The sequence below is a fragment of the Balaenoptera acutorostrata genome, chromosome 1 (genome assembly GCF_949987535.1).
Source record: "Balaenoptera acutorostrata chromosome 1, mBalAcu1.1, whole genome shotgun sequence".
Lineage (NCBI taxonomy): Eukaryota > Metazoa > Chordata > Mammalia > Artiodactyla > Balaenopteridae > Balaenoptera > Balaenoptera acutorostrata.
The window spans coordinates 54,039,758-54,065,296 of NC_080064.1; the positions used below are offsets into that span (position 1 = coordinate 54,039,758).

Below are 25,539 nucleotides of genomic sequence, written 5' to 3' on the forward strand. Positions count from 1 at the left end.
TTCCTGAAATCATATTATGTAAAGGCTCTTATGGAAAATTAAACATCTACGAGTTATTCATCAACAAGTATTTTGAATTACCCAACATTAGGCTAAGCACTGTGTTACTTTTGTGGTGGTTTTAAAGATGAACATAAGAAAAATAACCCTCAAAAATATATAATTCAGTAGAAATATAAGTAAGACACACATATATCAATAGCTATGCTATAAAGCAGGGGTTGGCAAACTATGGCCACAGGCCAAATCCAGTCCACTACTTCATTCGTATAGCCTACAAACTAAAAATGATTTTTATATTTTTAAGTGCTTAAATAAATTCATAAGAATATTTCACTTGAGATATTAAATGAAATTCAAATTTCAGGGTCCATAAATAAAATTTTATTGGAAGACAACCATGCCCATTTATTTGCAATTTACTGTACATGGTTACTTTTGCACTACAACAGCAAGGTTGAGTAGTTGCAAGAGACCAGATGGCGCACAAGGCCTAAGATATATACTATTTGGCCCTTTTTAGAAAAGTTTGCCAACCCCTGGTATACAGCATATAAGGTTAAGTGCTTCAAGAACAGAGCTGAACAGATTACTTCAAGTTTTAGATCAGGGAACTGTCATTTAGGAAGAGATATATGATACGGGCCTTAAAGTATGAGTAGGAGTTCAGTTAGAGGGAATCAGTATTACAACAGAAAAAAGATCCAAGAAAGGCCCAGAAACAGAACAGCACAAGATATGCTTGGTAATGAGGCAGAAATACAATCATCAAGATGGAAAAGATGATTGTATATTAGACAAACTAAGAAGGAAGGCAAGAATGTCTTACATTTTGAGTCAGAGCAACTGGAAAAATCATGGTACGATTAATAAAAATAGAGAGTCAGACAGAGATTGGCTTAGGAAGAGAGTCAAGAACAAATACATGGAAATTGAGAAGGCAGCAGGCATTCGAATGAATATGCCTAAAAGGCCACTGAAAATACACATCTGTATCTCAGAAAGAAGGTTATGAGAGAAAATAAACAGTGCGAACAATCCACATAAAGGTAGAAGTAGTAGTATTTTCATTGAATGTCACTCTGGAAATACATATAAGATTATTTAGGGAGAGAATATTATAGAAAAAGAAGGTTAAAGGCAAAACTTTAGTGTTTTGTGTGGAAGGCCTATGTTTTAAAGAAAAAGAAAAATTAGAATAATTACTACTAAAAAAAAGTGTTCAAAGGGATGAAAGGAAACCAAGAGAGGGTCATAAAATAAAGGTGAGAAAGAAGAAAGTTTTAAGGAGGGTAAGGAAAAACCATGCTACACAACAGCACTGAAGAAAGACTTTTTTTTTAAGTATAGGAAACAAATTTTGAGGCAATAAGAGATGGAGCCAATGAAACAGAAGACTGATGATGCAAGAAAAGGAGTAACTGATGGAGTCACATTCTGAAGAGCCTGGATAAGATCGTTTTGAGAGCAGAGATGAAAAGATCCACACTGAGGAAGGTGTGGGCCATTACCACCTTTGAAACAGAGGAAAGGCAGATCTGCATGGAGACAATTTGAGGTGAAGAGCACAGAAGTTGATAGATCTCAAGTTAGATGGTCTCAATCAACTTCATAAAGTAGGAACACTAAGAGTTAAAGCAAACAGAAAAGAAGTAGGAGTTAGAGATAGGGAAAGAAAAGCTTAAAATAGCTACCGCCAAATGGGAGAGAAGGTAAAAAAGTGACGACAAAAAAATTTACCAAAGAACAGAGGGGCCAAAAGAAGATAAAATACGATAAAATAAATTACTGTAGCCCCATCATATGATAAAATAACATCAATTTGTGACAGCCCTGATTGGCACAGTTTTGTGTTTTTTCTCCAATAGCATTCAATAATCAAAAAAAAAAGAAGTGGGAGAGGGAGGTGAAGGAGGGGGATGGGGAGGGAGGGTAGGAGGAAGAGGAGAAGGAGGGGGAGGAGGAGGGGAAAGAAAGCAGAAGTTAAATGTTATCCAGAGTTAACAATCAATTCCCAAAGAAGTAAAAGGGAAAGTCACTGAGTCGAAGATTTATTGGATGTTGCACCAATTTAACTGACTAATGAGTGCAAGCTTAGTAAAGAGTTAAGTAAAACTACAAAGTGTCAGGTGAAAATAACAGGGAAAGACCAAAGGACCAGAGGCCATAATGATAATCAATAACAATATAATAAAAATGAAAGGATCAGAGAATTTGACAGAAAAGATGTTTTGCGCATAAAGTCTTATATTTGAGATGTCTACGGAGAGAATGTGCATCTACAGGTTGAAAATTATAACTTTGATGTCAGCTGTCTTGAATTTGCACATCCAGTGCAGCAAAGCATTTGGTAAACACACTAACGTGAGTGCTAACAATGCCACTGAGAAGTGAGTAACTTTGAAAGAAATATTTGAATTCAGTACCTGTTATGATATACTACGGCTGTATAGGCTTCCTTTGAAAATTCTGAACAGCTAGATTTACCAAAGATTACCTGTAACAAATAACAGCATGTTGAAACTTTGTTGTAATAAATGCTGGATGTTTCAAATCTATGTAAGAATTTGTCTGATTTAATAACTGAGAACAATGGGCAAAATAAGCCCAATGAAGAACAATGTGCCTATAAGTTCAATTGCTTAACTGTATATTTCTTTTCAACTATAGACCCATCTGACATTCAAACATTCAAAAGGTTTCTATCCATTATATTTATATCTATTGGGCAATAGGTACATTTCTTTCCTTTTTCTTAAAGAAGATAAAGAATTCATTTTAAAATCTAGATGTAGCACATCATTTGGAATTTACATAAGAAATACGATCCTAGAATGGTGGCATATATCTACTATATAAATTGGTGGCTTCTCCACTAAAACAACAGTCATTCTGAATGTCAAATATAAATTATTTATAAATGATATTAAAATACCCTAATTTAGGTCAAGCTATGTATCCTTTACTTCCAGTACTCCCTGCAAGCTACTCTACAACGGAAGAGGAGCTCCATTCTTATATTCTTACCTATGTGTTTGTTTTTTTTCAAATCCACCACATTAAAAAAAAAATACAATACTACTACAATACTTTGGAGAAGGTTTAGAGGTAAAATAATTCAGTCTTGTATATCGGCCTCTCGAATTCTACCAAGCAATACTATGGTTAATTAGGGCAGCGGATTACATAAATGGCTTAATGATGTCAAGGTCATAGCTATGATTACTATGTGACAGGCTTACAGTGTTATCTAGGCATAGATTAAACTTTTAAGTCTGGCCAGTCATCTCTACACATGCATGAATAGGTATGTGGACATGTCATCACACTTCTATCACACAACTGGTAAAACAACTCAAAGTTTATTCCTTATACAAAGGGGTTAAGTTGCACCATCCTTAAATAAAAAGAACATAATAACAGATATCTGTGTTTCTTTTTGCAACATTTCAAGCAGGTCCTTTTATTTTAAGGGTATGCAAAAGTGTAATAATTATGACTCTCCTGTATATGCCTAATTTCATCAATTTCTAAGACTACCTTACTATGTTTTTATAAAAATACTGTTCCAGTGCCAGAATTATGAAGTTTATGATTTTATCATATCAACATTGTATGATCAAAAAATTATCTTAAGATTCATTTGAACAGTCTTCATTTTTAAAAAAATAAGCAAATACAATGTGTCTGTATTTATACATTATTTCAAACCAGCCACTCACATAAACATAAAGCATTATATTTTCATATCACTAATAATACACAAGAGAAAGGAATGCAGTACCTTTTTTTCCCTGAGAAGCTATTGTTTTTCAAAAAGTAACTTATTTTCATAACATGCAATGATATAAAGTGAAAAGTGTTCCTTTGACCATTTAACATGTATTTTTAATCATTCATCAACATGGACTGAGCATCAATTATGCCAAGCACTATGATAGGCAAGATACAGATATGAGTAAGACATGGTCCTTGCCCTCAAGGAGCTCACAGTCTAGTGGTCGAGATAAAGAAACAAACATATAACCATAAAATGAAACAGCCCATAAAAGAAGTGAGAAGACACTAAGGTAGCACCAAAAGAAGGAGTGGTCTAACTGCCAATATGGCTGGACGCAGCTGGGGCTCTGTAGAGGAGGCTATATGTATGCTAAGACAAGGAAGAGTTTGTTAGGCAAAAAATAAAAACAAATTATTTTACATATACTACATTTTTCATAAGTTCAAATTCATATGGCCATTCACATATAGGATAACAAAGCATCTGTTTTCACAATCCAGCATCTTTTCATCGACTATGATTAGTATATTCATTCCCTCGGCAGAAATGAAGAGCTAGTAAAAAGCATGAAATGCTCATTCCAAACCTCCAAAATAAATTCTACATTTATTGAACAAATATTTATTCAGCATGTATTACATGCAAGGATCTGGAACAGCTGCCACAGAAGAATACAAAGATGAATAATTTGTGCTTGCTGCTATCAAGAGCTATAAATGTTGATGAAACTGAAGCTACAGTGGAAAGGAAAATATATAGTTTTCTTAGTAAGTATTGTAGAAAATCAAAAGAACTTGATTCAAATGATTGCCATAGAAGGCTAAAATAAAACTCTGTAAACAGTGCACCTGTTCTTAGCTCATTTTCATTCCACTAGGGTTCTTTCAGAGGTTGAACATCTACAGTGATAGATATGCTCCTACTCCGTAAATTAAAAATCTACTTTCATGGAACCTGCATTTATTGGTGTCCCACAAATCCTAAATGACAATGTGGGCAGTCAAGAACCTCCCCAATCTAGCCTCAATCTGCTATTCCTGACTTATCTTGCATTGCTCTGGCTCACTGGCAACTCACCACTCTACCTCTGTTGAAGGACATTCTCCAACTTGAATTGCTCTCCTTTCCCCACAGTCTAGACAGATCCAATGCTATGAACATTTTAACCACCTTTGAGGCATTCTCTCCTTCCTCTGAACACCTATACCTTTGAAACCCTATACTACCAATCTTCTAATAATTAGCACATACCTTGGTTATCAATATTGGCTGCAAAATGTAATCCCTTGGGGAGATTTAAAAATACTGATATCTGCCTGGTATCCCACCCCAGAGATTATATTGTAATTGTAATGAGATTGTCTGGGCATTGGTATTTTTAAAAGCTCCCCAAGTGAGTGTAAAATGTAGCCAAAGTTAAGAACTACTGCCAGAGTTTCTCAACAAAGATGGGAAGAATCATACAAATTAGAATCACCTGGCGAGCATTTTCAAACTATACCACAACCCCATAATACTACCCACCACTTTCCACCTCCCTTACCTGGCCTTTCATTCTAAAGGTGGGGAATCAGGATCACAGATGGAAGAGTAGAGAAGAGGTGTCTGCTCTGTTAGAGTACCCTAGGTGATTCTGATCTGGCCCTCTTCTGAAGTTCATTATTTTAAAATTTTACATATTCTTCTTATATCCTCTAGATTATGTCTTATTCATCTTTGTATCTCTGGGAATGCCTAGCATATACCAAGTCCTCAATAAATAAGACTTCAAATAAACTCATTACTACCTGTACAGGAAGTAATGAGGTCAGAAAATTTGTTTGCAAGATCACATTAATTTCCAGTTTAGAGCTGCCAACCAAGTGATTACCTTCCCAACCCCCCAAAAAAAGGTCTATTTGAACCATATATAAAGAATAGGAAATGTAAAGAACATTTCTTACCGGCATGGCATTGCTAGGATCCTCCCCATACATAAACTGGACTTTAACTGTTATATTTCTGGCAGAACCTTGACGGTTGGCAAAATTGAGACTCTGAGGGTATATGTAGAGAAGGTTTCTGTGAAGGCAATAGTATACATGATAGTGAATACATATCTAAAAACACTATGTATCACTACTACACACCACAAAAGGAATAGACGAACAAATACTGGGTTATTAGCATTTGCTAGACACGATGCTATTTTCACATACAATGCTTGATTTGATCCTTAGAGTAGCCGTTCAAACAGATAGCAATCAAATATAACCCCCTTTTGCAGATGAATCGAGGCCCAGAAAAGTTAAGAGATTTTCACATACAATCAAATAAGTGGCAAAGCTGAAATGAGAATACAGTTCAGTCAGACTTCAAAATGCATGTTCTTTCCTCTAGAAGAGGCTTCTGGGAAATAAACAAGTATGAACAGAAACATTATTAAGAAGTTAAAAGACAGTTCTAATATTATCTTAGTTTCTCCAAGCAGATATAAATAGGATGACATTTAGAAATCAGGCTTTTTGTACAAATGTGATCAAGGTTTTAAGAGGTATAATATTCTACATTATTATTCAAAAACACATATGATAATATGGTAGGTATAACGGTATTAGGTAGTTACTATGAGAAAATCACATATTACTCTACAATTATTTGACTTCAGGCCCAGTTGCATCTTACACAGCTTTGACAGTCCCTGCTGCCAACACAGAGATGAGAAATAATTCAAGGAAAGGCACCAAAAGAGAGGGCTTAAAAAAAAAAAAAAGAAAAAGAAAAAGATTGCGAGTTACTTTACCTGAAAACTAGTGCTTGCTGAGAGCTGATGAACAAGACTTCAAGCATAATAAAACCCTCCTCATCAACTGCTAGGACAATGAAAATAGGTCTAAATTTTCTAGAAGGTGGTAGGGCAATATAGAAATTTTAAATGACCATACTCTTTGACACAACAAACCCACCTCTAGTCTAAGGAGAGAACTGCATATATGTACAAATGGGTGTGTTCAAAGAAATTCATGACATTTTTTATATTAGGAAATAATTATAAAGAAACATGTTCATCAGTATTGGACTAATTAATTAAATTAAGATATATTAAAAGAAGAATACATTTCAGAGTCCCAAAAATGACAATATGCAGCAGTATTTATTAATGCAGAAAGAGATACCCAGCATGTTGGATGAAAAAAAGGTTGCAGGGCAGGATGTATAGTGGCATTAACCTACTTACGGAAAATTGTGAAGAAATAATGGCTGAAAACTTCTCTAATCTGAGGAAGGAAACAGACATCCAGATCAAGGAAATTCAGAGAGTTCCAAATAAGATGAACTCAGAGAGACCCACACCAAGACACATTATTATTAAAATGTCAAAAGTTAAAAACAAGAAGATAAAAAGAGGTAAAATATATCACACATCTAATGGCACAGAAATACCTATAAACAAGACCATTTCAAAACAATGCTGTGTTGTGAGAGAAGTATGCAGAAGCTATCGGAGGAACAGACAGGTACTTAGTTGATCATGGAGAAGTCTTTTCATCTGTTCCCTTTGCAATACATTTGTTGAAGAATTATTGATATTTTTGTGTAGATTTTTCCAGAGGCTGGATTTTACTGACTGCACACTGTAGTGACATTTAACATGTTCCTCTTGTGTTTTCTATGAATTGAGAGTTGAATCTAGAGCCTTGGTCAAATTTTGGTGGCAAGATCACTTCATAAATGGTACTGTGTCCTTCTATCAGAAGGAAAATGTTTGGTTGTTGTTTCATTTTTTGTGCAATTAGCAGACAATGATGACCAATGCCTAAATCCATTAACTCATTAAGGATTGCCGAAAGGTGATATTCTATCATTGCTTCTTTATTTAACAGCTGGAATATCTCTATGAAGAGCACTTTTCCCTTATCTACTATTTGCTTTGCCAGTGAGCCATTATATGAGAGGCAAGAATAAATGCTTGATTCTTTTCCATTAGCTGCCAGTTTTCAAAATAATCAGTTGGTACATTACATTCCTCTAAAAGGGATAGTGTCTTTTTTTTAAAGAATCACTTATAAACTCATGGACCAAACACATTAACGGGTTTCAATATTTTGCAGTTATTATCTTTATTGGTGTTCAAATTGTACTATCTTTGACAAGTGAAAAGGTCGATTCAAACTGGCTCATGATTCCTTTTGATTCAGTCATAATAGTCTTTGACGGCTTCTTACTATCTGTTACGACAAGACCTTCCAGGCTCTTCTTGTACACTTTTTTCCCAAACCTGGAATCAGCCATTTCTCCAAGGAGTTGGGGTTTTTGAATGGGTAATGTTTTTCTAGGCCACTCATTATGGGTTATTCATTGTTTCTAGGCCTTTTAAAGTTGAAAGAGTTAGGGGAAAATGCTTTTAACGTGAAATATATCCTGAGTTCATAGTGATAATCCAAATTCAAATTCAAGAATACAAGGTTTTTATTTATTCTTTTCTATCTTGTACCTATATATCATTTTTCCTGTGCTGAGAACCATTCTCAAGGACATCAACTACGAGAGAACTAGAATATCACTTAATTACTCTCATTGTGTATTATTCCAACAAAGGAGTCTTAAGGAACTTCAAGATTATGTGGTCATCCAGAAGAAGATGAGCCTACAAAGACTGATAAGGCACCCACAAAGAAACAGAAGGAAAACCATGAAAGTACAGTGGCAAGGAAGCCCAAGGAAGAAATTACAAGCAGAATTATAAGAGTTAAGTGTCAAATGCTATTCACAGACCAAATGAGGTAAGAAATGAAAAATGTCAACTGAATTTAGCAACTTCAAAGTCACTGGAAATCTCAGGCTGAAAACAGACAAAAGTAGGTTTAAAGAGTAAGTAGGAGGTAAGAAAATGAAATAAGTGAAATTCTGAAGAGTGTAGCTGAGAATGGGAGAAAGATAATGCAATAGCTGGAGATAGAACATAGGGATTCTGGAAGCTTTTTAAGATTGGCAAGGTTTAAGTTTGATTAAATCCTAATGAAAAGAATTTAGCTGAGACAGAGTTTGCATACACTAGAAGAAGAATGTAAGATTCCTGAAATGGTGGGAGAGAACAGGATCCAAAGCGCATGATAACAGATCGGCCTTTATTATGTTTATAATGCCTCATTGTGACATTTATTGAGTATGCAGTATACTAGATACTGAGAATACAGAGATAAAAGACAAAGTTCTTGACTTGATAGAACTCACAGTCTGGAGGGAGAGTAAGACAGGCAAATACTTATAATGTAGTATGATAAATGCTATGAACATAGAATGTCACTGGGGCCCACAAGAGGACTTGAAACTAAAGAATCTGCCCATAAATTTCAGTGAGAAATTTGCAAGTAGGATAGACATGCAAAACACACAGAAAATCAAAACACATCATGCCTTCCCCCACCCCTCAATTTCTGCATTTGGATTACTACTGTTTTAGCTTTGTGGATAAGGACATAACTGGCCCCTTCCCATCTTTTGAGTCTTAGAAAGCTTCACTTTACCTCCCCACATAACACCACTTTGTTATTCCATTCACAACTCTTAAATAATCTGCTTAAGATAATCCCAAATTATCTTGTTTGTTTGTACATTATTTCTTGTTTATGTATCTCCTTAAATAAAGCCCAAATTCCATGAGGGCAAGGACCTTACCTATCTAGTTAACTGCTATATTTCCAATGCCTAGAATAGTTCCTCATATGAATAAATGATTGAATGAATGAATGAACAGTACAGAACTCACATAATATTTAGTTACTTAACTCTTCTGGAGTTCAAATTTTCATATGAAATGCAAATTAACTGAACATTAAGCTATGCTTGATTTCTAATATAAGCAATACAACTTTAAATTCAACTTGTTTATGAAGGTGAAAGGCATGCGTTTAGCCCAGACTCTTTTTCATTTGGCTGCTAACTCCACTAATAAATTTCCACATAAACCCAGTAAGTCTTTACCGTGCATTTATAATACTCCTTCAGAGGAATTTTAAATCAGCAGAGAGAAGGTAGATCAATGAAAAGTGTTGAGTTGCTGAGATAGCTGACTGGCCTTTTTTAAGGCTGAATTCATATTTCACCACCTCCTCAAAATAAATTCCAGATTAAATCAAAGTTTTAAATAATAAAAATAAAACCATAAAAGTACTAGAAAACCTTTAAAGAGACCATATTTTATAGGTGAGGAAGGCATTTCTGAGCATGAGCCACAAAAAATCATAAAAGACAAATTTTAAAGCCTCTACAGAGCAGGGGATACCATAAACACAAGTGGAAGACAAAGGACAAATTGGAAGAACACTGTTTGCTACACACATGACAAAGAGTTAGTATCCATCACATGCAAATAATTCCTAAAATTATTCAGAAAGAGACAAACAAAAAAAGGGTGGGGAGTTTGATGGGGGGAGGGAGACTTAGATAATACTCAGGTAATTCACAAAGAGAGCAAGACAGACAGCAAAATAAACTAGATATATGTGCCTACTAGGTTTATCAATATTTTGTCTTTCTCATTTAAAGCACTGGTAAAACTTCATGGGAAAAGAGGAACTCTCATATACTCTTGGTAGGGATATAAATTGGCACAATCCTTTTAAAGGATAATCTGACAAGAGAAATCTACTTTGAAAGTTAACGTCTATGAACTTATCATATGAAAATATTTATACACAAATATAAACACATTTTCTATGCATATTGTTTGTAACCAGAAAATTGCAAGCAACTGAAATGATCATTGACAAGCAGATGATTAAATTAAGGTGCATTCATATAATAAAAGATTGTGCAGCCATTTAAAAGGATATGGTAAATCTATAGGCACTCATATGAAAATAAATTTTAAAATGTTATGGTCTTGAATCAATTTATATATATAACACGAGCTATACATAACACACTCCCATTTGTGTTAAAAAAAAATTACATTTAGGTAGTCATCCAAGAGAACTGGTATGATAGACCCCAAAATGTTAATAGGGAAGAGTCAGCATTTTTATTTTGTATAGGTTTTTCAAATATCTGAGTTTCCACAATAAATACTTTCAACATAACAAATTAACATTTATTAATAGCGAACATGAGAAAAAAGCTAAGATAAATAAAATGACTCCTTCAAAGGTCACTCATCTTCTGGACCTCTGCCGTCCAATAATATGGTCTAGTGAGACTATAGAGTACTTGATCTGTACCTGTTCTAACTGAGATATCCTGAAAGTATAAAGTACATACTAGATTTGGATTAAACAAAACATACTATTAAAATTAATTTCACTTGTTTCTTTTCAGTTTTTTACACATATAGCTCACACTATATTTCCATTGGACAGTGCTGTTCTGGACAAAGAGAGGAAAAGGGAGCTAATGTATTGATATTACTCTGGCATTATTCTTTAGTTACTATAAATATTTCTATTTATAAATATGCTTTTCTCAGTTACTTTTAGAATCTTTCTACCTAATATATTAATTCAAAAACAAATGACCACAGTTTAAAAGGAAGAAATTACTAGTGATACTATATTCAACAGACCCAAAATGCCTTGTGTTTTATTTGGAACTCAAATCTCCATGAGATTGCACAACCTGGGGGAGGATAAAGGACTTTGCTTTGCTTAGAATTTAAACAAAGCTCCCAAATGTCCTAAAATTCTATGCAGCTAAGAAATTTTGTATATTAGTTCTTTGAAACTAGGAATTCTTAAATTAGGTCTTAATTTTGCTTAGTTTCTTATTTTCTTTGGCATAAAAATTTTAAGTTTTTATAACATTACTGGTTACATCTCATCAGGGTTCTATTTAAACAGGCACAAGTTCAAGCAAAGATTAGATTCTGCCTTTAACAATGTGTACTCAGACAGGAGGCATTAAAAGGTAGATGTAAAAATCATTTACAAAATTACTACTTTCATTACAGTTCCCATGTTGACACTCTTCCACAGCTTGTAATTAGGCAAATTATTTATTTTAATTATATTCAATAACATGTCAAACTATGATAAGAAAAAAATTATCCAGATATTTCTACCCAGAGACAATATACTATAAACCAAGAATATGCAACCGCTGCCTCTAATCTATCCTTTAGGGTTACATGTGAGGAAATATATAAATTGTGCAAAAAGTGTCAATACTCCAGCAGAGTAACCAAATAGAAGGAAATTCCTTCACACAGCCTTTCTTTGGTATTAGTGTCCAGTTACTTTCATGCACTGGAAGGGACTACTTTTCAAATTCCTTTCTCTGAAAAGAACCTCCTATATCAAAAAGGCGTATCTATTATATGCAAATTTTGTGTTTGAAAAACTCCAGTGTTAAGACTTTATCATTATCTTACTCATTCAATAAAAATGTATGGTTTCTCCAGCAGGTTAGGCATTATACTAAAGTGCTGTATAGGATATAAATTTAAAACAGATATAGATCTTACCAATGAACAGCTTATAGTACAATAGAAACAAGAAGCTGGCCCATCTCCATTCCCCCTCAACTAGAAAATGGATGAAATATCAGGGTCAATAGTTTTAAGCCAGAAAAGTAGACAGTTTAGTTAGGAGAAGTTTCGAAATATGCCCTTCAGGACCAGTGATCACAACACTAATATATCTCTTTTAAAAAGAGGGAGAAAATTCAGATTTCTTCACTAGTTCAACATACACTTCTATAATTCCATAACATGTACCAGTGGTAAAGGTAAGATGAAAATGAAGAATAAGGAAAAATATTTTGTTTTTCTTCTTCATTAGTGGAAGTATTTGTATATTTTTATTTACTTGCATTCTATATTTCTCTTACAAACAGAAATATTTATGTGGTTCTGTATTGGACACTTAGAAAAAGTATACAGGCTAAACAAAAGACTTAATTCCTTGTACTTATCAAGGTCCAAGAGACCAAAACTCAGAAAACCCAGACTCTAGCAAAACTTCCCAATTTATGTCACCTTAACATAAGACTAGATAATATTTACCAATAAAATATTACAGCAATATTACATAAGTGCATTGCCTTTTTAATTACAAAAGAATACTAATACATAATACTGTGTAGTGTTTACTAAACACTAGGTAGTGCTCTAAGTGCTTTAAAATATTTTTAATCTTTATATAACTCTATAAAGTAGACATTATCTTCACTTGATAGACAAGAAAACAGAGGTCAGAAAAGCTAAGTAATTTGACCAAGGTACAGAAAAGCTAAGTAATTTCACAGAGCTGAAGAACAGCACAGCCAGGATTCCAATTCAGCCAGTCTCTCTCCAGACTCAAACTCTTAACCACTGTAGTTTACTACATCTACTGCAACTGTTCTATCCAAAAGCCCTTAATCCTAAATCATCAAAAGAAAGGGTCTCTGTTTTACTCCAGGAAGAAGCATTTCTAAGAATGGAAATTTGGAAATGATAAATTTTGTAAAGTTTTGCTTGATAATTTACCATTTAAACTGAAATTCATTATGTTAAAACTTTTCCCTTTGCAAAAGAGCTGTTGCATTTATGAAAAATTTCATTTAGATAGGGCTAATCACACACACATACACACACACAAATTAAAAGGTCATTTCATGGATATAATAACTAACATTTTGAGTACTTCCTATTTGCCAGACACTGTTCTAAGTACTTTACACATATTACTTCTTTTGCTTCTCCTTAAGTATGTACTAAAAAATACCTAACTTACAGAAGAGGAGAGTGAGGTGTGGGAAGGTTAAGTAACTTATCTAAGGCAGGATAGCTAGATCTGGCTTCTGGACCAGACCATAGTCTTATTCCAAAGACCACACTCTTAACAATTTTACTATATTAATTTGTCAAGATAAGGCATTTTAAAAGTATTTATTATTTTCTCAAAAAAGTTCTTAATATGAACACTCAAGAAAAATAATCACTTATAATTTAACTGAAACATTTAGTATTTTTCCTTTTAACACTAAGTTAGAAGCACAGTGGAACATTATTTTTAATCATACTATTAATTTTTTGGTTTTGTTAAATTTAGATCATGAATATTGTTACCAAGCACACAAACTTTAGAAAAACTTATAATGGGCAAATAGTTTCTGACATTTTAAGTATTGGGTTGGCCAAAAAGTGCCTTTGGTTTATAAAAAAAAATAAAAGACACATTCTTCATTTTCACCAAGAACTTTATTGAACAATGTATTCACTCTTTTGTTCCACTACCTTCTGCCATTTTTAGGTAACTTCATAATTCCATCTTCCCAAAACTTTTTATCTTTTTGAGTGAAGAACTGTTCCAGGTGCCCTTTACAGTCTTCCAGGGGATTGAAATTTTTTCCATTAAGAGAATTTTGTAAAGACCGAAATAAATGGAAATCCGAAGGTGCAATGTCTGGTGAATACAGTGGATGAATCAGAACCTCCCAGCCAAGCTTAACATACAGTCTTGCATTATCCTGATGGAATATTATGCGTTTTCTGTTGACTAATTCTGGATGCTTTTTGTTGAGTGCTGCTTTCAGTTGGTCTAACTGGGAGCAGTACTTGCTGGAGTTAATCGTTTGGTTTTCCGGAGGAGCTCATAATAGAGGACTCCCTTCCAATCCCACCATATACACAACGTCACCTTCTTTGGATGAAGACCAGCCTTTGCTGTGGTTGGTGATGGTTTATTTTGCTTGCCCCACGATCTCTTCCGTTCCACATTATTGTACAGTATCCACTTTTCATTGCCCATCACAATTTGTTTTAAAAACGGAACATTTTCATTATGTTTCAGTAGAGAAGCACATGCAGAAGTACAGTCAAGAAGGTTTTTTTTCACTTAACTTATGTGGAACTCAAACATCAAAGCGATGAACATAACCAAGCTGGTGCAAATGATTTTCAGCGCTTGATTTGGATGTTTTGTCTATGTTGGCCATCTCCCGTGTGGTATAAGGTTGATTGTTCTCAGTTAATGTCTCGGTTTGATCGCTACCAACTTCAACTGGTCTACCCGACCGTGCAGCATCGTCCAGTGAGAAATCTCCAGCACAAAACTTCACAAACTACTTTTGACATGTTCGATCAGTCACAGCACCTTCTCCATACACTGCACAAACCTTTTTATGCATTTCAGCTGCATTTTTACCTTTCTTGAAATAATAAAGCATAATATGCCAAAAATGTTGCTTTTTCTTCCATCTTCAATATTAAAATGGCTACACAAAAATTCACCAATTTTGATAAGTCTTTTTTTAAATGCACACTGATATGACAGCTATCACATACAATCTAACAAAATTGTTTTGAATGAAGTTAAAGACAACGAAGTGCTACTAGAGCCATCTTATGGAAAAAACCGAACAAACCTTTCTTTTGGTCAACCCAATATTTAATTCTGGTTGACCTTAGAAAACCACATAACCTATTGGTCTTACAGTGGGCACACGGAAAAGAGGCTAGAACCTAGAGACATAGACTATAACAGAGAAAAAGGATGAAACATCTTTTAATGTATGGGATTTTGTGATAATATACAAATATGATTTAGATAGATTATCTGAAGCAAAAAGATATACTAACAAATAATTACAATGACAAATAATAAGGAATATATAAGCATATGTTAGCTTATATAGAGTACCCTGGGAATGCAGCATTACCACCACCTGCAGATGTGGAGGAAGGTTTCACAGAGAAGGCATTTTTTTTTAATCGATCACTGTTTCCAAAAAAAACTAAAATACAATTTGGGAAATGTATACTTAATTCATTAATTTTTCCTCAACTTTAATGATGAATTTATCAGTCAAAAGAATTTGGTATTTACTTGTAAATCTCTTTAAAAATCATGACAAATTAAAATGAGCTTTTAAAAACAGGCAGATCTCATAACACTGAAAGTGCAGTTTATAATACAGCAAAATTAAATACAATAATCATTTTAAATGACCTATTAAATTCTTTGTTCATTTCTTTGACTTCATTTAGCATTGATCTAACTCAATGTGGAAGGTTACATTCATACAAGTTTAAACAGCTTAATGATTAACTATATTCACCTGCCAACCTTACTGTTTATGAGGCAAATAGTGTTATATAGAGAGTTCAGAAGTCTAGGTATGCTTACAGGAAAAAAACAAATTCCAAATCGTTTTAAAGTGAATAATTAGGATAAAAATGTACACTATTAAGCTCTTTCTTTTTATTGCTCCTCTAGTTATTTCTTCCAGAATTGACCAAGACTATTCATCATTTGATTCTGTATCTCCAGAGCCAAAATCAAGATTTGCTATGTTAGATGATGTAAAAATTTTAGCCAATGGCCTACTTCAGTTAGGACATGGTCTTAAAGACTTTGTTCATAAGACTAAGGGCCAAATTAATGACATATTTCAAAAACTCAACATATTTGATCAGTCTTTTTATGACTTATCACTGCAAACCAATGAAATCAAAGAAGAAGAAAAGGAACTTAGAAGAACTACATCCAGACTGCAAGTCAAAAATGAAGAAGTAAAGAACATGTCACTTGAACTCAACTCAAAACTTGAAAGTCTCCTTGAAGAAAAAATTCTACTTCAACAAAAAGTGAGATACCTGGAGGACCAATTAACCAATTTAATTAAAAATCAACCTGAAATTCAGGAACACCCAGAAATAACTTCACTCAAAGTAAGTATAAAACAAAGAGGGTTCATGATTATGTTTTCAATGTGGATCTTTTTTAAAAAATATTTTAAAACATGCTACTTGAAATACTTTGTTGAACTGTTGAAACACTATATTTTTCTCATGAAAAAAAGACTCCAGGAAATAAATTTTCCCATTATAATTTCAAGTTGGTTTTTGTTTCCCTAACATTATTTATGAAAATAACTAAACTTTGCATTTCAGATGAAAATTACAAGACAGTTAAGCAATGAAATTTAGAACACTAAATTATTATACTATTGCAAATTACTGGAGGCAAGTCAAAAGCTAAAGGAATATAACTTGTGTAACTATTCTCCCATCTTTAAAATATATAAAAGTAATACAGTTAATGGAAAAGATATTAAAATACTGTTTTTTTTTTTCATTTAATTGAAATAGTTTAAAGTTCAGGAAATCAGATTTTAGAGATGGTACATTTTAAATAAAACACAAAAACTAAAGTATGTACTATGTGAAAGAAGAATACAAGGGGAAAAGGTTTGCCAGTACCAGTTTTCTAATCCAGTATTAGTTTAAAAAATTAGATTGTGATAGTGTTACAGGAAATAAAAAAGTCTAATTTAACAAAAAAGAAAGAAACTTCTAACCAATCTATAATCTATGTCCAGACTTTTGTAGAACAGCAAGATAATAGCATCAAAGATCTTCTTCAGACCGTGGAAGAACAATACAGACAATTAAATCAACAGCATAGTCAAATAAAAGAAATAGAAAATCAGGTAAGTCAATATTTTAATAGTATGTCCAATCTTTTACGTAAAATTTAGGTTTATGAAAACACTTGACCCTAAAATTATTTTAAATAATTATAGTTGGATAGTGAATAAAAGGATCACATCAGCATGATCATTAGGTTTGCAGGCTCTGAAGCTAATAAACTACCTGGGGTTGAATTTTGGCTCTAAAACTTTTGTGTGACCTTGAATAAATTACTTAACCCCTTCTCAGTTTCCTCATGCACTCTATGTAGATAATAAAAGAACCTGTCTTACAGGACTGTTGTGAGAAAAAAAGAATTAATTCATGCAAAGTATATCCTCAATATAGCAGCCAAAGAGATTCAATTAAAATTTAAATTAGACTATCTCTCTCTTTGTTCAACATCGCACAATGGCTTCCGGTCTCACTCGTAGTGGCCCATAAGACCCAGATGACTCTTAATCATCTCACTGACTTCATCTCCAGTACTCTAGTCACACTGGCCTTTTTACTGTTACACAAACACATCAAACAGGCTGCTATCTCAGGGTCTTTGCCCTCGTTGCTCTCTGTCTGGAATGCTCTTCACCCCGGTATCTGCATGGGCCCACTCTTACTCACTTTAGGTCTTTCTCAAATACAAAATTCTCAAAGAAGCCTTCCCAGATAACTTAATCAGAAATTATAATCCCCTACACCCATGCTTGAAACCTGCTACCTCCTTCATTACTCTCTTTTCTTCCTTAACATTTATCCCTATTTAACGTAATATATATTTGAGTTATTTACCTTGCCTGTCCCTGCACTAGAATGTAAGCTCTGTAAGTACAGAAAGTTTCTTCTATTTTTTTAAATTGCTATAGCTCCAAAATATAGAACTCTGTCTGACACATAGTAGGCACTTAATAAATACATGTTAATAAAGGTAATGTCACATTTAGCACAAAGAAGTCAATAAAAACTTACTATGATTAATATTATTATTAGAAGCTATATGTCTAATAATTAAAGTTTAATACCCAAAAATATAATTAATCTGCAATGTAAATAACTGGCTAGGTGAGCAAGGGAGATACGTGTTTGGAATAAAGCTATGCCAAAATCTAAGATTTCCAATATATAGTACCATAGTTCAAAAATATTAATTAGTAATAATACTACTAAACAGCTGTTCAAGAGAGTTTCAAAAATAATACAGACCTGAAGAAACTGGTATAAAAAAAAAATAGATGCCAAGAACTATAAAACAAATACTACCAATTTCCACCAAACAAACACATTATGTTTCAGTAATTTTATGAATCATAATTTTAGTAGGTTATTTTTGCTAATTGTCTGAAAAGGGGTTTTTGCCAGCTAGTTTTGATTTCCATAATTTCCTTCTTACTATATGTTATTTTTCTAATTCTTTTCCTATATCTTTTATTATGAGTAAATTAACCTGCTCACAATGGCAAAATGTCACTATTATAAAATAATATACATCCTGTCTAATAATAAAATGTATGAAGAATTCAACAATGAATTCTAAGTTGGAAGAAGCCTTAAATCATCTGACCCAACTTATTCAAATTTAAATTAAGAAACCAAAACTGTAAAGTTAAGTTACTATAGGATCACAGTTACTTAGTAGAAAAGACTAACATCCAGTAAGTGAACTTTACAACGGATCTTTATGCATTATATCCTAGGAAATGCCATTTATGCTGACATCAAAAAACTAACACTAATAACACATTACATACTCTGCTCTTCTCAACCCATCAATAAGAAAAGCTATCGGTCAATAAATTGCAAACCCAGCACAACAGACAATGAAATATTGAATATATTGAAAGTACACAAATAAAACTGCCGATTTGTTACCTCTACAGATATGGTTACGTGTCAAAAACTATCAAGAAAGTAGCCTTGTTCAAATTATGTGCTAGGTCTTAAGACCTACAACTGAGAATTATGAAATTTAAAATCTGCCTGTGTCACTGAACAGAACGTATATTACATTCATATAAGTAAATAGAACATATTAAAATATTCTAAGTAAAGTCTCTGCCTTTGATCTTACTGTTTTTTGATCAATTTCTGTTTTTTGCCTTGTCTTTCTCTATTTTTTTGAACTCTTTATGTGCCTGATTAAATATTTTGAGAACAGGAAGTCTGTATAATATGTATAGCATTGCTTATCCCTCTTAACATCGAAAACAATAACATATTATGAACTCAGATTTCCCCTAATTGTATATTCAGTACCATTTTTAAAAGTAGATTTATATTCTTTTATCAGTTAAGAAGAACTGGTATTCAAGAATCCACAGAAAATTCTCTTTCTTCTAAACCAAGAGCACCAAGAACTACTCCCTCTCTTCATTTGAATGAAACAAAAAATGTAGAACATGATGGTAAGATAATTTGGTGGGTTTCCTTCTTGAAACTAATATCGTCAAATTTTTCTTCTTTGACATTTCCATCAAAAATCTCTATTCTCAGGGCCTGTTCTAGACTAACTAAAAGAGAAAAAAGAGATAAATCCAACAAATATAATGTGTCAACCTAAATTAGATCCTGGTGATTTTTTTAAACCCTATAAAACATTCTTAAGACAACTGGGAAGTATAAATATAGACTTGATATTAGATAATATAAAATTATTATTAATTTTCTTAGATGTAATGATGGTATTATAGTTACGTAAGAGAATAATCTCATGTTTAAGAGATGCATGCCAAAATATCAAAGGGGTTAAGGGGCATGATGTTTGCAAATTCCTTTCAAATAGCACAGCAAAATACATATTTGTATGTATTTGTGTTTATAAAGCAAATATGGCAAAATGTTAACAACTGTTGAATACAGATGAAAAGATTATGGCATTCTCTTCAATGTTTCTACTTTCCATAAGAAAAACAAAAAAGATGGGGGAACAAAGTCTCCATTCCTACCCAAGCTTTAAAAAAATGATATAGTTTGAAAACACATTTATTTTTAATGTAATTCATAGAGGAAAAAAGTTCTCTGTTAGTTTCCTCTATGTATGTTCACTCTTTCCTCATGTATCTGTTGACTACCTGCTATGCACCAAGCACTATACTAACATCTCATATGTAGTATTTTATTTATGTTTTTCCTAGATCTAAGGGAAAAAAGTGTTTAAAATTCTAATTTTGTCACTTTTCTTAAAAATAAATCAGTTTGGTAATAACTATTTTGATATTCTTTGCATAACACGCCATCTAATAAAAATGCTTTAGTATAAAGTACCTTTTCAATAACACATTACTGAAAAAGACTGAAGGCTACAGTCACCACAATTCCATAAAATGTCGAGTAAAATCTCAAGCTCTAAAGATATCATTCTTTATTACTGTATCTTACATAATAGCATTTCGTTGATTCTAGACATTCCTGCTGATTGTACCATCATTTATAATAGAGGTGAACATACAAGTGGCATCTATTCCATTAGACCCAGCAACTCTCAAGTTTTCAATGTCTACTGTGATGTTAAATCAGGTAAAACGAGCCTAAGAGAAAATAGACAGTAGCTGGCTCAGGTTACTCACTACCTATTAGTAAGGCTAATCCTGTTATTTTTGTTCTGAATACATATGAAATGAAATATATATAACACAAGTAGTTATACAGATCTAGTACTTATATTTGTCTTGTTTATGTATTTACTCAGGCATTACTCAATATTCTCCATCTTTTTCTATAAAATAATCTGAAATGACCTTTGTCAATAAGTTTATTAAGACAAATTCATTAGTTGCCCTTCACTTAACTTCTTGGGCTCATAATAAATAATAAAATGTTATTACCATAACAACATTAATAATACCTTGTACAGCCACCAATTAAAACCAAACAAAAAACCGTATTTTGTTACAACTATCAGCATCAGTCTACTGAAAATAAACAATCTGTTCATTATATTCAGGTAGTTCATGGACATTAATTCAACATCGAATAGATGGATCACAAAACTTCAATGAAACTTGGGAAAACTACAAATATGGTTTTGGGAGGCTTGATGGTAAGCTGACTTCATTCACTGGTTAACTTAAAAATATTTATTAAGAGCCTATTACAGACTGGGCATTAGAAATACAACAATGAATGAGGAACACTCCTAGCCTTCATATAAATTATTAACAAATAACTACACATTTATAAGTACTGAACTTATTACAAGTGTCTTTATTTGAATTATACTTTTCACAATTACATGTCTATTCTATGTATACTTATCACAATTTAACTGGATGGCTTCTAATTATCATAATTATAATTATCAAAGATAAATTTGATTAAGTGCTAAGTGCTTCAAATAAGTGCTAAATGCTATGAATGGGCTACAAAGAAAACCATCCTTATCACTGGTCATTCTACTTTCTTATTAACATTTTAGATATTAACTATTTGGAAGTTGGAAGGCACAAGGAAGCTGTCAGATGTACAGTACAAAATGTTTAGATTTCAATTATTTAAATATGATAAATGTATACTATACAATGTGTGGTTTAAAATAAATTTAGTTTAATTCAATGAAAATTATTATATTTTGATCACAAAATAAATAAGGTAAAAAACAAAATAAGCAAAATAAAAATGACAGAGGTTTAAAATCCAAAAAGCACATTATAAAAATCCATGAGTGATGTACATGTACTCATTAATAAAGTGGATAACATCCATTATTATATCGAATTTTTAAACATTCAGTACTACTTGATCATTTAAACAATTCTGTATTCAAGCTACCAGTTAAATCCCTAACTAAAAGGTAGAATCAGTGATATGTTTTGTAGCTCCAAATCTTCTTCTGAGAGTGAGAGTCTAGAGTACTCATTTATTTCTACAAGAAAGTAAGCCATTTGTATTTTGCAATTCTTAAAATGAAATCTACAAATTCAACAGCAGTAAGGAAATTTTGACTTTTTTTCCTTAAATGCTTTAATAAAAGGGATAATTAAAGAGAGTAACTGTGATAGAGAGATCTATTTGTATTTACAATGTTATGTTTTTAATTCCAAATAAAATTGTTTAATTATAGAGAAAAGTTATTAAAAATTATGCTTTTTAATTTAAAATGTTTTTTAAAATTTATTTCCTTCTTTTTCTACAAAGAAAACATATATAACAAGCAAATATCAAAGGCCAAGATTATATTTGAGGAAAATTACATTATTATCCAAGTCTCTGGAAATACTTAACAAATCTCTTGATAGTATATTCATATTAATAAATAGCTGACAGTAAAGCCAGTACATATAAGGACCCAGAAGTTAGATAATATTTTACCAATGACTAGCCCTAAAAGTACTTATAATAGTCTAACATGTTTCACCTGTGAAATATGCCTGATAATATCCATTTTAGAAAGGATAATCAGACTTTAGGTAGGCCTATTACTATTTTAACACTTGTTGTATTTTAACATCTATTACTATTTTAACATAACTACCTTCAATAAAATTGTTTTAAAAAGAAATATTTTACGAGACTCTAAAATAACCAAGGGATTCAAGACTAAAACATCTAATCTACTTACACCAAAAAAGAAAAAGAACACTCTCAAAAAAAATAGTCGCTGTCTAATCTGCAGTTAACAATCCACAGATTTTTACAACTTTTCTTTTCAGGAGAATTTTGGTTGGGTCTAGAGAAGATATACTCCCTAGTACAGCAATCTAACTATATCTTACGAATTGAGCTAGAAGATTGGAAAGACAACAAGCATTATATTGAATATTCTTTTCACTTGGGAGATCATGAAACCAACTATACACTACATCTAGTTGAGATTGCTGGCAATGTCCCCAACGCACTCCCGGAACACAAAGATTTGATGTTTTCTACTTGGGATCACAAAGCAAAAGGACACTTCAACTGTCCAGAAAGTAATTCAGGTATCCTCTTCCTAATATAAATACTTTATTTTCAAAGCTTCAAAATATCTTCCCAAAGTAATAGCTAATATCTTTCAATGTCAACTCTTTAAAATCTGAATCCAATATAAACATTTTCTCTATAGGTAAACGTCTCAAGGTAAGTGTTAACTTGATTATAGTTTGAGTACGTATTTTACCTCTAACTTTTCTCAGATATTTTATTTTTGGTCAGGTATATGAGACTTGTATAAATTCTTTTAAATTGGAATATATGTATACAACACTGTCATATTTATAAGAAATGAAGATATACTCACTGGGGAAATATAATAACAGTAACTACGTATGAGTTTGTATCTATTAAACTGCGTGTCTATCCTTTTTAGGAGGTTGGTGGTGCCATGATGTATGTGGGGAAAACAACCTAAATGGTAAATATAACAAGCCAAAAGCAAAAACTAAGCCAGAGAGGAGAAGAGGAATATGCTGGAAGTCTCAAAATGGAAGGTTATACTCTATCAAATCAACCAAAATGTTGATCCGTCCAACAGATTCAGAAAATTCTGAATGAACTGAGACAAATTAAAAAGCCAATAAATTGAACATTAAACTCATCCGAAATTACTGTGGTTTAAAAATCTGGTATTAAATCCCTAATAGAAGGCTTTAGAAATAAATTCTTTATATTAAAGCCACTACCAACTTAATATTAAACATATCATCACATCACCTCAAAGAACACCATTTACCTTTGTCAATCAAAATTCTTATGATCATTTATTCATATATTTTGTGACGTGCGAATCAATTTTAGATGGTCACAATCTGAATTGTAACCAATGGGTGAATTTTTAAATAACCTTTCTAAATAAAAAACTTACAAAGAGATTTTTATTTTCAAAGTCATCATGTGAGCTGATTTTACAACTTCCTCAGTTTAAAAACTACTTTTCTTGCTAAAATTCTAAACTTGAATAACTATAAAGGACTAATAATTGTACATTACTTAAATGCTGTAATATTAATTTCAAAACTAAAATTCAGTCAGTTCAGAGTACATGTGAAAATCGATAATATGAATCTTAAAACTGATACTTCATTTTGCTACAAAATAATTTGGAGTAAATGTTTGGTATGTTTTATTTATGAAGCCAAATGAAGCAGGATGAAATACTGTACTGAAATAGGTTCATGGTCTTAAATACAGTAGATCATAACTGCTAAGTCATATTGACTTTAAATATCAAGTATTGCTGTACCTTAACTTGTTTGTTAACTTATCTGTACTGTATACATATTTTAACACTTAATATTGTGAAAACAAATAATTTTAAAGGGATCTTGTCAGAATACAATAAGAATGAATGTATTGGTGGCATCAAGTTAAAGTTTTATCATTTATTCCCCTTGGACACAGGGTGAGTCTAATACTTATGTGTAGGTTTTCAAACAGAATTAAGAATCATAACAAGTAACTAAATGTTTAAATAGTCTGAGAGATGTTCATGTATGTTTCCAAATTCAATAAAGACTCAGTCCCCTAAATTATAGAAATTTAAATTCTTGTAGCTTTTTTTTTTTTTTGGCTGTGCCACAGCATGCGGAATCTTAGTTCCCCGACCAGGCATCAAATCCGTGCCCTCTGCAGTGGAGGCGTGGAGTCTTAGCCAATGGACCGCCAGGGAAGTCCAATTCTTGTAGTTTTTTATTGACATCCAATAGAAGTATGTTTATGTTATTTCTAATTTAAATAATTTAAATTCTAAATCCTCAAGGATTATTAGAGGATATTTTGACCATAGTATCACTTGTCAGTATTTATTTTTAAATACGTTTTAAAGAAACTACCAAGGAGAAATAAAGTCTTGAATTAAATCCAATTTTTAAAGTTTAGTGCCCAAGCTATATAGTGACTCACATTAGTCAATAAATATTCAGCATTCTGTATGTTAAATTATCCAATATATGTCATATATATTTTTAATATATGACACATGCAAATATGGATGACCTATGTGGATCCTACATAAATATTTTGTTCCAAAAAATACAAAAGAATAAAGGCAAGAGTAAGTTTTCTTTTTTTCAAAACTACATTCAAGCTGTCCAAATTGACTTTTTAGAGCGAGAATGCCAAAATGGCTTAAAATAGGAAGTTTTCAAATGCAAAATAATGCATTATTTAATATACCAATTTTTGTCTCTGTTTTCCAATTTTTTATAATTCTCACACAATATGTTTCATTTTGTTCCATTTAGGAACACTAAGTGAGTTTTTTTCTGTATATAAAGCTCAGATTGAGAGAGAATTCTGGTAGAGAAAGAAAAGGGATTTTTTTCTTTATGGTTCACAAAATTGTGTCCTTCTGTCCTCACTAGTCTGCCAAAAGTGTTCTAATTGTACCACTAACACAACTGTCAAATCTAGTGACCTCTTAGACCACATTCCCTTTGGTTTCTCTACTACTTACTAATAACAATATTATTTTCTCAAACTT

The 25,539-nt window shown here is 32.3% G+C and overlaps 2 protein-coding genes across 7 annotated transcripts in view; one reads left to right on the forward strand and one right to left on the reverse strand.

Annotated features, from left to right (window-relative positions):
• The window catches only part of DOCK7 (dedicator of cytokinesis 7), a 193,776-nt gene that overhangs the window by 101,614 nt on the left and 66,623 nt on the right, over positions 1-25,539 (reverse strand). For 5 of the 6 annotated variants that reach the window (XR_009008674.1, XM_057548786.1, XM_057548800.1 and 2 more), the window contains exons 15-16: positions 5,725-5,842; positions 2,427-2,497 (exon numbers count right to left, since the gene is read on the reverse strand). Coding sequence is in view for 5 of the 6 variants with exons in the window: in XM_057548786.1 (XP_057404769.1) it covers positions 2,427-2,497; positions 5,725-5,842 (189 nt within the window). In the remaining variant the exon portion in view is untranslated. The remainder of the gene's footprint in view (positions 1-2,426; positions 2,498-5,724; positions 5,843-25,539) is intronic. The other variant, XM_057548809.1, reaches the window with a different exon arrangement.
• ANGPTL3 (angiopoietin like 3) lies at positions 15,915-23,655 on the forward strand. Its single transcript, XM_057548836.1, has 7 exons — positions 15,915-16,409; positions 17,060-17,170; positions 19,435-19,549; positions 20,547-20,660; positions 21,088-21,183; positions 22,793-23,059; positions 23,428-23,655. The coding sequence occupies exons 1-7, from the start codon at positions 15,915-15,917 to the stop codon at positions 23,610-23,612; spliced, it is 1,383 nt and encodes a 460-aa protein (XP_057404819.1). The 3' UTR covers positions 23,613-23,655.

Excerpts from the sequence above, each read along its gene's own strand:
- ANGPTL3 (XM_057548836.1), top strand. The coding sequence starts at position 15,915 with ATGTACACTATTAAGCTCTTTCTTTTTATTGCTCCTCTAGTTATTTCT. Across the intron at positions 20,661-21,087 it reads CTACTGTGATGTTAAATCAG|GTAGTTCATGGACATTAATT; the intron begins GTAAAACGAGCC and ends CATTATATTCAG. Across the intron at positions 23,060-23,427 it reads CTGTCCAGAAAGTAATTCAG|GAGGTTGGTGGTGCCATGAT; the intron begins GTATCCTCTTCC and ends TATCCTTTTTAG.